This window comes from Trachinotus anak, unplaced genomic scaffold (assembly GCF_046630095.1).
Source record: "Trachinotus anak isolate AG129_WGS33_773 ecotype Australia unplaced genomic scaffold, CSIRO_AGI_Tana_v1 ptg000008l, whole genome shotgun sequence".
In the NCBI taxonomy this organism is placed as follows: domain Eukaryota; kingdom Metazoa; phylum Chordata; class Actinopteri; order Carangiformes; family Carangidae; genus Trachinotus; species Trachinotus anak.
In genome coordinates, this window is record NW_027273859.1 from 16,846,694 (window position 1) to 16,859,182 (window position 12,489).

Genomic DNA, 12,489 nt, shown 5'->3' on the forward strand with positions numbered 1-12,489 from the left:
GTCTGAAGACCAAACGCTTTTAAAGATTCTCACAGACGGTGCATCAGCTCTGTCTCTGTTTTCTGTCAGTAGCTTTGTCGTCAGTCTTTGTCTCCTCTGCTGTTCCCTTCCATCTCTCTCTCATTTATTCTCACCTTGTCTCACCCTCTATAAACTCGCCTGTCTCTCTCTCTCTCTCTCTCTCTGCCTCTCTGTCTTATAAATATGCATCATTTCAGCTAGATCACTGCCTGAGTGTTCCAGGAAAGCCTAAAAAAGGAGGAAAAATAAAGCAGAGGAGGGCTGTGGGCTCTCTGTAGTGACCTCCTGGAAGCTGTGGTAGCCATGGAAACTGGACTGGTTAAAAAGAAAGCATTATGGGATGTGGCGTAGGAGGAGGGGCCTATGTGACTAACTCCACCTACTCTTTGTTACACAGGAACTGTACCTGAATTGCCCTCGGTGTTCCTATGGAAACAAAAACTCTTTCCAAGAATGCTATTGTCTATGTATACGTAGGCTATGTGTGTGTGTGTGCGTGTGTACGTGTGTGTGTGTGTGTTGGTTGGTTGGTTGATTTTATTTTTTTCCTTGGAGAAAAGGCTTTTGTTTTGAGGGACATGCTGCTTGGATTATGTTTTCTATTAAGTAAATATTGTTAACTTACATATTTGTCGAGGCACAAATATGCTGACAAAGAACTTATAAAGTTAAATGTAAAATGTTCACACGCAACATATTACCAAAACACCCAATCTTGTAGTACAATGAACACTTGTAGTGACTACAGAGTCATAAAGAACTATCTCTAGAGACAAGAAGAACAAGAAGTCATGTAACAGATGGTCAGGCCCCCACAGAGCCCTGATCTCAACATCATGGAATCAGTCTGGGATCACATGAAGAGACACTGACAGCCTAAAACTAAAGAAGAACTGTAGCAAGGTCTCCAAGATGCTTGGAACATCCAACCTGCCAAGAACCTTGAAAATCTGGAGCTGTTTTAAAGGCAAAGAGTGCTCACAGCAAATACTGATTTGATCTAGATTTTCTCTGTGTACTTGCACTGTATATGAAGTTAAATGATGAGTAAAAAGTGTTCATGGCATTATTATTTAAGTTTTTGAACTTTGTTCAGTTTGCATATAAAAAACTGAAATAATGGGGAAAAAAGACAAAATAATGCTTGGCTGAGGTGGTAAAGTACAATGGAAACTTACTGAATTAATCGTTTTATTTATGGTTTAAGGTTACTGGTTTGTATTGGGACTTTCATCCAGTAAAACCTTCAAAAGCTAACTTGCTTCATATGCTTACGATACACACAGTGAAGGCAGAAAATGAGACTGTGAGACATGTGTTTGTGTTTTAGCTTTGAAATACTACAATTACACTACATGTGGAATCTGTAAAAATGTGATGATTTCACATGCTCTAAGACTTGGTCTGTGCTTGATTGTCATACAACATTAGTTTTGTATTTAAATGATAACAATTATTATAGAAAAAGTTGTTACAATAAGACTATATAGATCAATGATAGAAAATCTTACAGAACGATCAGCTCAATTTTAGTTTAAGGAATTATTTTTTTTTTCTAAAACATGTGCAAAAAGAACTTATTCTCCATATTTTAGATTTTATCAGGGGTTGACAGTATTGTCTTTGTGTTGATGTGTATGATGCAGACAGTGCTTGTCTGTCCACATGAACGCTCACTCCTGTGCAGATAACCGCTCCACTCTGTTGTCTCCAGGTGATCCATTAAAATGCTGTTTGTCTGCGCTGGTCGGGACCCAGAGATGGTTTGTAAAAAACAAAACAAAACAAAACACACTTACGAGCCAAATTACTCTGCAGAGATTGTTTACCTCCACTTTGTTGCCAGCATTTCCCAACAGTCTGTGTCAGCAGCGTAAAACTGTCAGGCTCCAATGTTAAAACGTAAGCAGACAATTAATTTTCTTCCATCCTACACATTTGGGCATGAGCTCAGTTTGAGGAGGAAATGCGCTGTATATGTACATTCACCCTCCCCAACTCCAACTGCAAGTCCAGCCCCACCCACACGCCCACACACTCCAAAAAAAGCAGCATGGAAAGGCTCGTGGTTTGCATCCTTGTCTGTCTTCTGAAGCATCTGTCAGGTTCATTGTGTAACAGGGGATTCAATGACGTCACCACGGCCCCTTCGGTCCTACGCCTCTGCTTCTATTTTCTTACACCGACACACACACACACATAAGCACTGGGGGGGGGGGCTCCAATTCCTCTATGACTCATCTTTGCTCCTGTCTGACGCAAGAGCATGACTGGGTTCCTACACACCATTCCCACAGTCACACACACACACACACACACACACACACACACACACACACACACACACACACACAGACACACACCTATCTCTTCTCCTGAATGCTGAAACATCAGTGGATCAGTGTGTTTTACTTCCCTCCATCCAGTACCTCTCCTGCTTTACTGTTTTTCCCCCCGTCTGTCTGCGTCTCTGTGTCTCTCATACCCTGCTCTGTGGCTGTGTGAAGCCGCAGTTCCTGTATGTGTTTGATTCTTACTGACTATCCTGTATGACATCGTCTCTGCAGGCTGCCTCTCCTCGAGACCTCTCCTCTCCCACCTCAGCATGTGCATGCTCCTTTATTGCTCTATTACCACCTTCACTCCTTTTGTATTTTCATTTGCGCCTTGTTTTCTCCCTCTCTGGCCTCCCACTCCTTTTCCTCCCCCTCTCTCTTTTCCTTCAGCTCTTTCTCTTCCCTTCATCTCTTTGCCACCTTCCTGCCTCCATCTCCCACACTTTTATCTCTCTCCTTCTCCCCCTCTCTTTCTCTCATACTGCCACAGCATACTAAACAGAAGTTCTCTGATTACTTTTCTTCCTGAGAAACGTTGGATACAACTCTGAGGCTCACCGCCACTGCCTTCACCCGTTGCTATGACTACAGCCTCGGTGCTTAGCTTTATTGAGGAGGGGTGAAAGGAAGGAGGGGAGGAGGAGGGGGAGATTGCTGTGTATCGTCAGAGATAGTACAAAAGAAAGCCACAGAGGAGAGACCTTAATCTTTTTATTTAATTTGATGCCATACACAACTCGTTTTTCTAAATTTAATCCTAACAGTTTTCAATGAAAGTCCAATGAAAATTCATTTTTCCATGTGCTTAGAGCACAAAATGCTCTGAATTTAGAATTAAAAATTCAATTTTCTACCTGTTCAACATTGTGTCTGAGCTCTGGGGTCATGAAAAGTTTTCTACAGGTGGTGAAATATGATTAATAATTTAGAAAAAATATTAAGTTTAATGTAGATTAACAGTAAAATAACAATAAGTTATTTTCTAATCATGAGAGACAGGAAAATTATACATGGAATTTTCTTATATTGGCGTGCCACTGTCATGTATATATGCATTATAATTTCTACTGAACTATATCTTTGAAATGTAATAGTATTTGTGTTTATAAAATGGTAAAGCCTATATGCAAGCTGTAATCTAGAAAACAGCTTCTCCTCAAACTAAAACTGATTTTGTTTTGTATTTCTTTAACTACACTAAACAGTAATTATTGTGGCAACATATGAAGGCATGCTTTATTGTAAAACACTAAATGCATCAATCACTGCCATTACTGAATTATACATCCATCAAATGCCCTATAGATCATTGTTATCTTTCTGAATGTTATTGTTAAAGTTATTATTTGTTCAAAATGGAGATTTTTCTTGTCATTGAATGGCTGCTGCTTTCCTCTTTCTCTCTTTCACCCTCCTCCCCTGAGCTCTCTGTCACTGTCGCTCCTGTCAGTTTGTCACAGTGGACGGGAGAGAGGGCGGTAAAAATGGACAGTCACGATCAATCAATCAGTACAATTTATTAGATTTTGTCCTTTTGGAAAGCTGACAGATTACTGTGCAGAAGAAAGAAAACACATGCACTCTCGGCTGTCTCTAGTACCACTGAGTTATCTTGACACTCACAGTGGAGCTGCTAAATATCCCTGCATACACACACACACACACACACACACACACTCGCATGCACAATAGATAAACTCACACTCTTCTTTTTAGAAATGGAGCCACATTTCCTCTCTCTTTCCTTTTTGCAGAGTAGCCCTTCTGACACACGTGTTATATCCCACTGTCTTGCAGTATGAATAGATTTATTAAATGCAGTGCTGTATATTATTGTATAGTATGTGTTATGCGACTCTGCACGTTATATACTGATTATATCAGGCAAAATAACCCTCCAGGTTCATATTTCCTTGGTAAAATCCCACAAAAGTTTTGTCAAATGAAGAATTTTTTTTCTTGTTTTAATGTCTTAGAGTTCTTTCACAGTTTATGAAAACTGTGCCAGAATAATTGGATTAAATGTTGTCTTTTTGTAAATCTTGGTGTGTCTGATTGGTTGTTCAGAAAAAGAGTTTCTGATTTTATGTTTTGTCATTTTTGATAAAGATTTTCCATCAGAGTAATGTGTTAATATGTGTCTGGGCTTGTCATGCAGCTGTGTCATTAACCAGGTCTCCAGAGAACGGCTCATTCCTAAATTTAAAATGAACACCTGCTAATAGTGAATGAATTATACTAAAAAGAAAAACCCAACAACAACTGGTTTATATTGGTCCTCAGTGGCAGAAAATGCTGCATTAATTATCCTAATAAACAGCTCTTTTTTACACCTGGTGTCACTTAAAATCACACAAACAAAGCAGGCAAGTTATCCCCCACTCCTTGAGTCCATTCACTTACATACAGTGTGCCTTCACAGTGAGCTATTCACAGCTATGTGTATGTTTAATTTCACTGCACTGCATTCAGTCCTAGTCAACCTACCACAACAAGTGTCTTACTGTAACTCTGCCAGAGTCCGTCAGTCATGCCCATGCAGGGAAGGAGCGGCAAGGGACCCATGCAGCAGGGAGGAGGGAGGCTAAAAGAAGGGCCAGAAAAGATATCGACACATACACCTACCCTGTAGTAGTCAGTGCTGTAGACATCTCTGGACATGCCAAAGTCTCCAATCTTCACCAGCAGGTTCTCACCCACCAGGCAGTTTCTGTTGGACAATAAATATAACCAAACACAAACTAAGTACAGAAATGTTTGTTTTACATGGTTATTCTGTAGGCTGTTGAACTCTCTACTGTATTTATCAAACCCTGTAAAGGTTTTACTGTCAGCCTGTTCAGCATGTTCTACACTCTGGCCAATTTGCTGACTTGATGCAGTTGAGTTCTGTAAAGAAACTGCATTTTTACTTTCTTTAAAGGCGTGTCTCTCCCATTCTGAAAATACATTGTATGTAATGTACGCCAAATATACTGCAGGTCAGATATCAGCTGAAAGAGTCAGCCCAAAAACACAGAAGTCAAATAGGTAGCCAGTAGAGAATGCACAAGTATATATTATGCAAAACAGCATATATCTGTGGTCTATGATTGACCGATTGATTGATTAACACCATGAGTGAATGACTCATTCTCACATAACATAATAAAAACAGATGTAAAATGGTTACACATAATCAATTTTGAAAAAGGAACTGTCTTAAATATTTGCTGAAAGCTTCTTTTTTCTGTCTCTTTGTTTCTAAATTTTCAGAGATACTTGTCTGTATATTAACGCAGTCGTTAAACTGGCTACTGTGGGATTGTATTAGTTTGTGCATTTACAAATTATGTCCAAGTAACTGAATTTGTGCAGTACAGAAATCTCAAGGACGACCAAAGGAAACATGATTCTTTCTATTTTATTGCATTTGCAAAAAATGGTCACTTTGTTATATGGGTATTCCAAAAAATATAGAGTCTGAATAAATGTCCTGGTATAATGATGTCTTCTCCAAGGCCATACACATAAACACAGAGTCTAGTAATGGAGTAAGTGGCAAACCTGGTGGCGAGGTCACGATGCACAAAATGTTGTGATGCCAGGTAGACCATGCCAGATGCTATCTGCTGGGCGATGTGCAGCATCTGAGACTGGGTCAGCTCCACAGGTCTGGTGGTCTGGCCCTCTGCCATTAGAACTGCGTCTGGACCGTGAGCCCTATGTGGGATCAAGTGGAAAGTACATGTGAGCTCAGTTATTTTTTGTTGGATTCATATTGTTTCCTGTCATCTGTGTGTGTGTGTTTTAAACAGTGTAACAGCTGCCATGTTGATGACATTCTTATGTATTAAAGAAAAGAGCCATGCCTGAGGAACTTGTTGAGGTCTCCGTGTTTCATGTACTCAAACACCATGATGAGAGGGTCACTCTCCACACAGACTCCATAGAAAGTGACAATGTGTTCATGTTGAAGGTTGGTCAGGAGCTCAGCCTCACGGTGGAAATCCTTCCTGGCATTTTCACTGGCCTCTTTAAGTGTCTGCACAGACACACACACACACACACACACACACAGTGACATTTTAATAAACTAACAAATGAAAAACTCACACATTATGCCACGTACACTGTTGCCAATTAGTCATTTTCACAGTGCATCCAGTCTGCTCCAATCTATTTGGCTGACTGTCCACTATGAAAAAAGAAAATGTAAGTGTCCTGCCTTGTAAAAGTGAGTTACAGCAGCTCAGCACACGCGGTGTGAAATTACTGGCACTGAGCAAGGACTGATACAATAGCAGGGCAGGAAAAAATGGAAACATTTTATATTAATGTAAACCATTACAACATACAACACTGTTTACATTCATTATATTCACTGCTTCTTTCTCTCCTTTGCATGAATCAGGAAATCTGTCAGGCAGGTTGTGCAACACAAACATCTGTGACAAAGACAGAAAAAGTGTGTGAACAACAGGGAGAGAGAGAGAGAGAGAGAGAGAGGTGCAGGGAATGAAAATGATACTGGGTCTGTATTCATTTCACATCTAAAGAAGAAAAATATAGAAAATTCCTCCTGTCCTACATGAATAATTGATTATCTTCCTACATTGTATGACATGGGTATATGTCTCTTTTTTTACCTTGTGTATGTGAGTGTGAGTGTGTTTATTTGTCTGTGTACTAAGGATGTGGATAGAGGCTCCTATTACAGGTGTACTGTAGGCCTAAAGGACAAGGACAAGGCACTAACAAAGCTCAGGATGAAGGAAACGACCCCTGATCTTTCATCCAGAATGCTGAGATGCAAGAAAATGAGACTGACATAGTTTCAAGCAGAGGCTCATAGATTACATATACATTACAGGCTGTAATGTGATACTGGATGATAATGATATGATGGATTATTACAGCATAGATACTGTATCAAAGTCTACGTGCCAATCTCAGTTTGAAATGTGATATTGGACATGTATGGGAAACCTGGGTTGACTTTCCTCTGATGAGTTCGCACATGCTGGGAGTGCACGACCCTTTTAGTTTCAGTATGTGTGCCGACCCGTTCCAGAGAATGCGTGTGATGATGATTATAAAAACACTTACGCCACCTTTATAACTGTGCATAAACACGCACAAAAATACCAAAGCAAATTCCTCCTATGTGAGGAATAAACCTGATTCTGATTCTGAAGGGTTGAGAAATTGTTATGAATGGCTTCATTCATGCTGAATAAATAATTTACTGATGACCATTAAAAAGAACAACTTGGTGTTTATACCTTGTATTTCACGACAATGCAGTTCTAAACACTGGTAATGTTAACATTAATATTAATTAATAATTAATAGACATAAATAAACACCTATCAGTTTTTAATTTTCTAAAAAGCCAGCAAACCTTCAGTTATACGTGTTAATAAGTCATTAATGAAGCACTTTGTCCAGAAGGTAAGAGGTTAAATGATCAGGTGGAAGGGTCTTCTTGTTGAACTTAAAAGGTAACAAGACAAAGCAAGCATCATATTGGGGGAGGAGAAACATCAGGCACAACATGGCAACTCAGACTCTGTTTTTTTGATGGTTTATAACTTATCTGTAATGCATTAGTGAATCATTTATTGACTGTTAATGGAGAAATTTATAAACTTATACACCTTTACAAAGGGTGGCATATTAAAAGTGGCACCAAAATGCCTATGGATCACTACATAGAGCATGGCTACATATTTTATTATCCAAATTTGACTGATAATGGTCTACTGAGGCCTACTCATACATGCACTGTTTATAGCTTTCACAGTGAGGTCCTGGTAAAAGGAAATCTGGAGTACAAAATATGATTAAAGAGAAAAAAAAACTTTATTTCTTGGCAAAGATGTGCATTGCACCACTGAGCTCAATCAGCTAACCGAGCTGCTCAGCATATCAAATGACCACTGCCACGAATATTCATCACTGTTCTGAGGAAAACATATTAATGTTGAATTCAGGAACATTACAACAGACACTTTCCTGTGAGCCAGAAGGTCTCTGAACTCAGTGTTGCATTAATTCCCAGGCCAAAAACCATAATATTGCACTGTTAGTCATCCGGTCTGCACACATTCAGGTCCCTGGACAAATAGAAAGCAATCAGCAACCTCTAGCTTGGGAATTTAGTGGCTCACATTTACATGTGTGCAAGGCAACACTATTGAAAGTGGAAGGTGTTCATGATTGATAGCACACAGGAATGCAAAGTGTATTCGTATGGATGTGTGTGTGCATGCATATAGGCCTATTTCTATGAGTATTTGCAGGTGTCGATGTGTGCCAGTGATCGATGGCAGCTTAGTGTATAATGTGCAGTAATAGTAAAACTTGCTTCTGTATTATGGCTGACTGGCTGATTGATAGCCCACTCTGAAAACAAGACCATTAAGCTCTATTAGTGAGTGGAGTCTAGTGTGGTGTACAGGGGAACATGCTCCCGTAGTGTAGTTTGCATGACAGAGTGCTACAGAGATTTCCTTCAACATTTCTCAGGAAAGAGGTGAAGTGATGATTAAGAGCGCTGACAAATCTTGGAGCTGCTTCATGTACATTATTAACATAGTTACATGAAAATGTTGCACAACATTTCAGAGAACTTCCAGAGAGTGAACAAAAGAAAATGCAAATCACTGTTCAACAAGATTACACAATCAAAAGAGTGCCAGGAACTCCTTTGTCAATCTTGTATATCACAGCACTTTAGTTCTTTAATGAATTAATTTGTGGACTCAGTCCACACGGTCTACAGCAGTACACTTCAGCAAAAGCCTGGTGCTGAAATCCATAAAAAGGGTCAGTTCATTCAAATCACCCCCCAAAAAAAGCTTCTCAAATCTAACCATACTAATTGGTTGGGTTTTGGACAGTAAACCACAGGAACGAACTTGAAAGAAATGCCTGATAAGAAATAACTGTGAGTTACAGAAGCTGGTGTAACAGAGGGTAGCCTGGACGTAACGTCAGGACCCTTTGTTTCCATGACAACATTTTGGTGAAAAATGCACTGTCAATATGCCAACTGCTGCTTTGATATCATGTCTATGTGGAGCCATGCCTAAACAACTTGTTGACCTCTCTGTGTTGTATGTGCTCTAACGCCATTTTACTGGATGGATTATCAAACAAGTCAGAGGGCTCCAAGGTCAGAGACTCTGTGTTGAGTGACAGAGAAGACAGAAGATGACCACAAAGACACGAAACACTACCAAAAAGAGATGGAAAACAACTAGAAAGAGATGCAAAAAGAACAGAAAAATGTCCATAAAAAGACACAAAACAGCCACACAGGGACAGAAAATATCTAGTACACACAAAATGACAACAAAGGGACGCAAAATGACCATTAAGAGACACAAAACAACAATACAGGGACATAAAATGACTAGAAGACAAAAAATGTCTGCAAAGAGACACAAAATGACATTGCAAAATGGCGTTGCAAATTTGATTGTAATCATTTTGTTGTCTCTTTCTGGGGGTTATATACAAGAGGGGTGTGGGGCCCTGTACCTGTCTGTACACAGGGGCCTATTTTCTCATGATCTGTCCATGATCATGATGTAAATTTTGGTTGTGGTTGTTATAGTTTTGAAATTTCTGCCAGAAACAGTATCTCAGTTATGGATTATCCAGAGACTTCACTGTCATAATGTGAACTACTTTTAACTGAAGTTATAGTCCCTCTCAGTTTGTTTTGCCTTTTGGGTGAACCTAGCCTTTAAACAAGAAAAATTGGTGGAAATGTCATCGCTTATTTGAAAATCTGTTTCCAGCAGCATTCATCACGTTTCATCTTTGTCGATGCAGCAACAAGGAGGAGGAAAAGACGACGGGAGAGAAATGGTGAGTCATGCGAACTGACAATAAGACGAGGACGAACAGAGCAGGAAGAGCCTATAGTACACTCTGTAAGCAGGTGGTACATTAGCTAATTGAAAAAAAAAAACGGATGAGTTGAGAGACTTAAATCAATGACGTGACTCCAATGATTAAATGATTCATCTACAATCACGTCTATATACAGCCTCAGTTTTAGGTCAAGTGCTGGTTATGTAACATTTTACCATTTCTGACATGCAGTCAACAACATACAGCAGGTTTTCCCAAGACCAAGAACTCTGCTTCCCAGGATTTTCAGGTGCATATTTTACAGGGTGCACAGACTGAGCTGAAGCTAAGTTGGCAGCAAACATAAATGGGCCAGCAAGCGGTTTAGAGCTAAGCTAAAAGGAAAAGGAAGTGTAGGAAGAGAAAAGAAGGTGGAGGATTTGAGAGAGAAAAGTGACAGGAAGTGTGATGAAGACAGAAGAGAGTGAAAAAAGTCAGGTAAGAGCGTTAGAGGTGAGGTGTGGAAGACAGAGGAAGTGGGGGGTAAAGGAGGACGGAGTTAGAAGTGTGGTGGTGGGGGGGGGGGGGGGTTGTTCTCGCAGGTCATGTATTGTTAATGAGAAGGTCTTCACCAATCAGATCCTGTTTCACCGCAGACCAGCAGAGAAAGCATGCTTGATGGGTAAATGGGAGGATGGATAGATATGATGGGAGGATGCTCCCTGAGAAACCATTCAATTTGACCCCGGAAGTCAGCGGTTTGAGTGTAATTTCACCTTTTGCTTACAAAGAAACTGTTGAGAGGAACGACTTTCTAACAATAGTAAAGGAAATGGAGGTGAAGCGATGGTGAACGGAGAGTCTAAATACTGTACAGACGCCATAAGACGGATTTAATTTCACAATGTCATGTATACATTTCAGGAACATAAGATTATCCGCTGTAAACTGTTCAATATTTCAAATGTATTTTAGGTATCATATCTCATTGCAAAAATATTGTAGAGAAGGCAATAACTCACCTAACCTTCAATAATATCATAATGGCCTTTATTTTGGTGCCACCAATCATTCTTTGGGAGTAGGGATTTTCAAAATATCTCATTTTGAAACTAGACTCCTCATAAATTGGAATACCTTGTTCGTGACGCAGACTGGATGGCATTTTATTTCTCTGTACAAAGACAATCTGTCCTGCTACGTGCGCTCTTTGGTTTACCATAGCTTTTGTTCAATTAACTGATGATTGGTCACAGATTTTTCCACAATCCCCACAGTCTATCACACAGTAATCTCCCATTTTAAGGACAATAAGACAAGTGAAAATAGGCAGATTTAGACATATTCTGGAGGTCAGGGACTCTTTTTCCTGTAGTAAAGATGCTGTGTATTTAAAAAAAAATGTGTAACAACAAAAGCACAAAAACTGAAATAAAAGCTTATAGCTGTGAGTTAAAGGTCTCCTATGAAATCTTATTTGTTGGCTGTAACTATTAGTTATTTGTTATTCCAAGACAAAAGTTTGAATTTAATAAACATTATGACAGGATTTTAGACATTCGCACAGCAGAAAGTTACTCAAAACGTTTTTCAACATTTGAATTTGTTTCTCAGGAATTTGCAGTAAAAAAAAGTTAAATCAAATCAATTAAACTTCCAGGTTACCTTGACAGCCACCAGTATCTTCTCCTGGTCGGGCGAGAGGTTGTAACACTCAGCCAGGAAGACTTTTCCAAAGGCTCCCTCTCCCAGCTCCCTCTTCAGGACAATGTTGTGTCTCTTAATATGTTGGACGACTATAGAACAAGGAGAGACAGAGAAAACCAAAAAAACATTTTGGTTTAGGAATACTACATACCTCTATACTGCATATGTCTACAGGTCATATATCTGATAGATGCCTGATGTTGTGGCATTATGTCAACTATATTTCACTTATTTAACTTTGACCATTTCATTCAATCAGTTAAATTCATGTGAGGTTTATTTGCCTTACAGACTGTGATTTTTCCCAAGAAGACAAGACTGTAACACAAATATTAGTGACTTAAGCAAAGTAAAATGTTATATGGTAGATGTGCTTTATACACTTTTTAATACAGCCCACACTTTCCCACGTAATTTTGTTGTATGAATCAGAAGCCGATATAACACTGAGGTGCCAGCTGATACTTAAATGTAGGCACAGTGGAGGAAAACAATGGTATGAGGAACAAAGGAGTAAAAATTGGGCATTTTACAGGAAAGAAGAAATGAAATCTACCACGTAGTTTTGTAAATCCTGGGT

At 39.4% G+C, this 12,489-nt stretch overlaps 1 protein-coding gene across 3 annotated transcripts in view; it reads right to left on the reverse strand.

The window, feature by feature from the left end:
• ntrk2a (neurotrophic tyrosine kinase, receptor, type 2a) overlaps positions 1-12,489 on the reverse strand; it is an 82,199-nt gene that overhangs the window by 11,378 nt on the left and 58,332 nt on the right. For 2 of the 3 annotated variants that reach the window (XM_071483117.1, XM_071483118.1), the window contains 4 exons: positions 11,868-11,998; positions 6,209-6,381; positions 5,904-6,059; positions 4,977-5,067 (listed from right to left, as the gene is read on the reverse strand). In XM_071483117.1, the coding sequence (XP_071339218.1) occupies positions 4,977-5,067; positions 5,904-6,059; positions 6,209-6,381; positions 11,868-11,998 (551 nt within the window). The remainder of the gene's footprint in view (positions 1-4,976; positions 5,068-5,903; positions 6,060-6,208; positions 6,382-11,867; positions 11,999-12,489) is intronic. The other variant, XM_071483119.1, reaches the window with a different exon arrangement.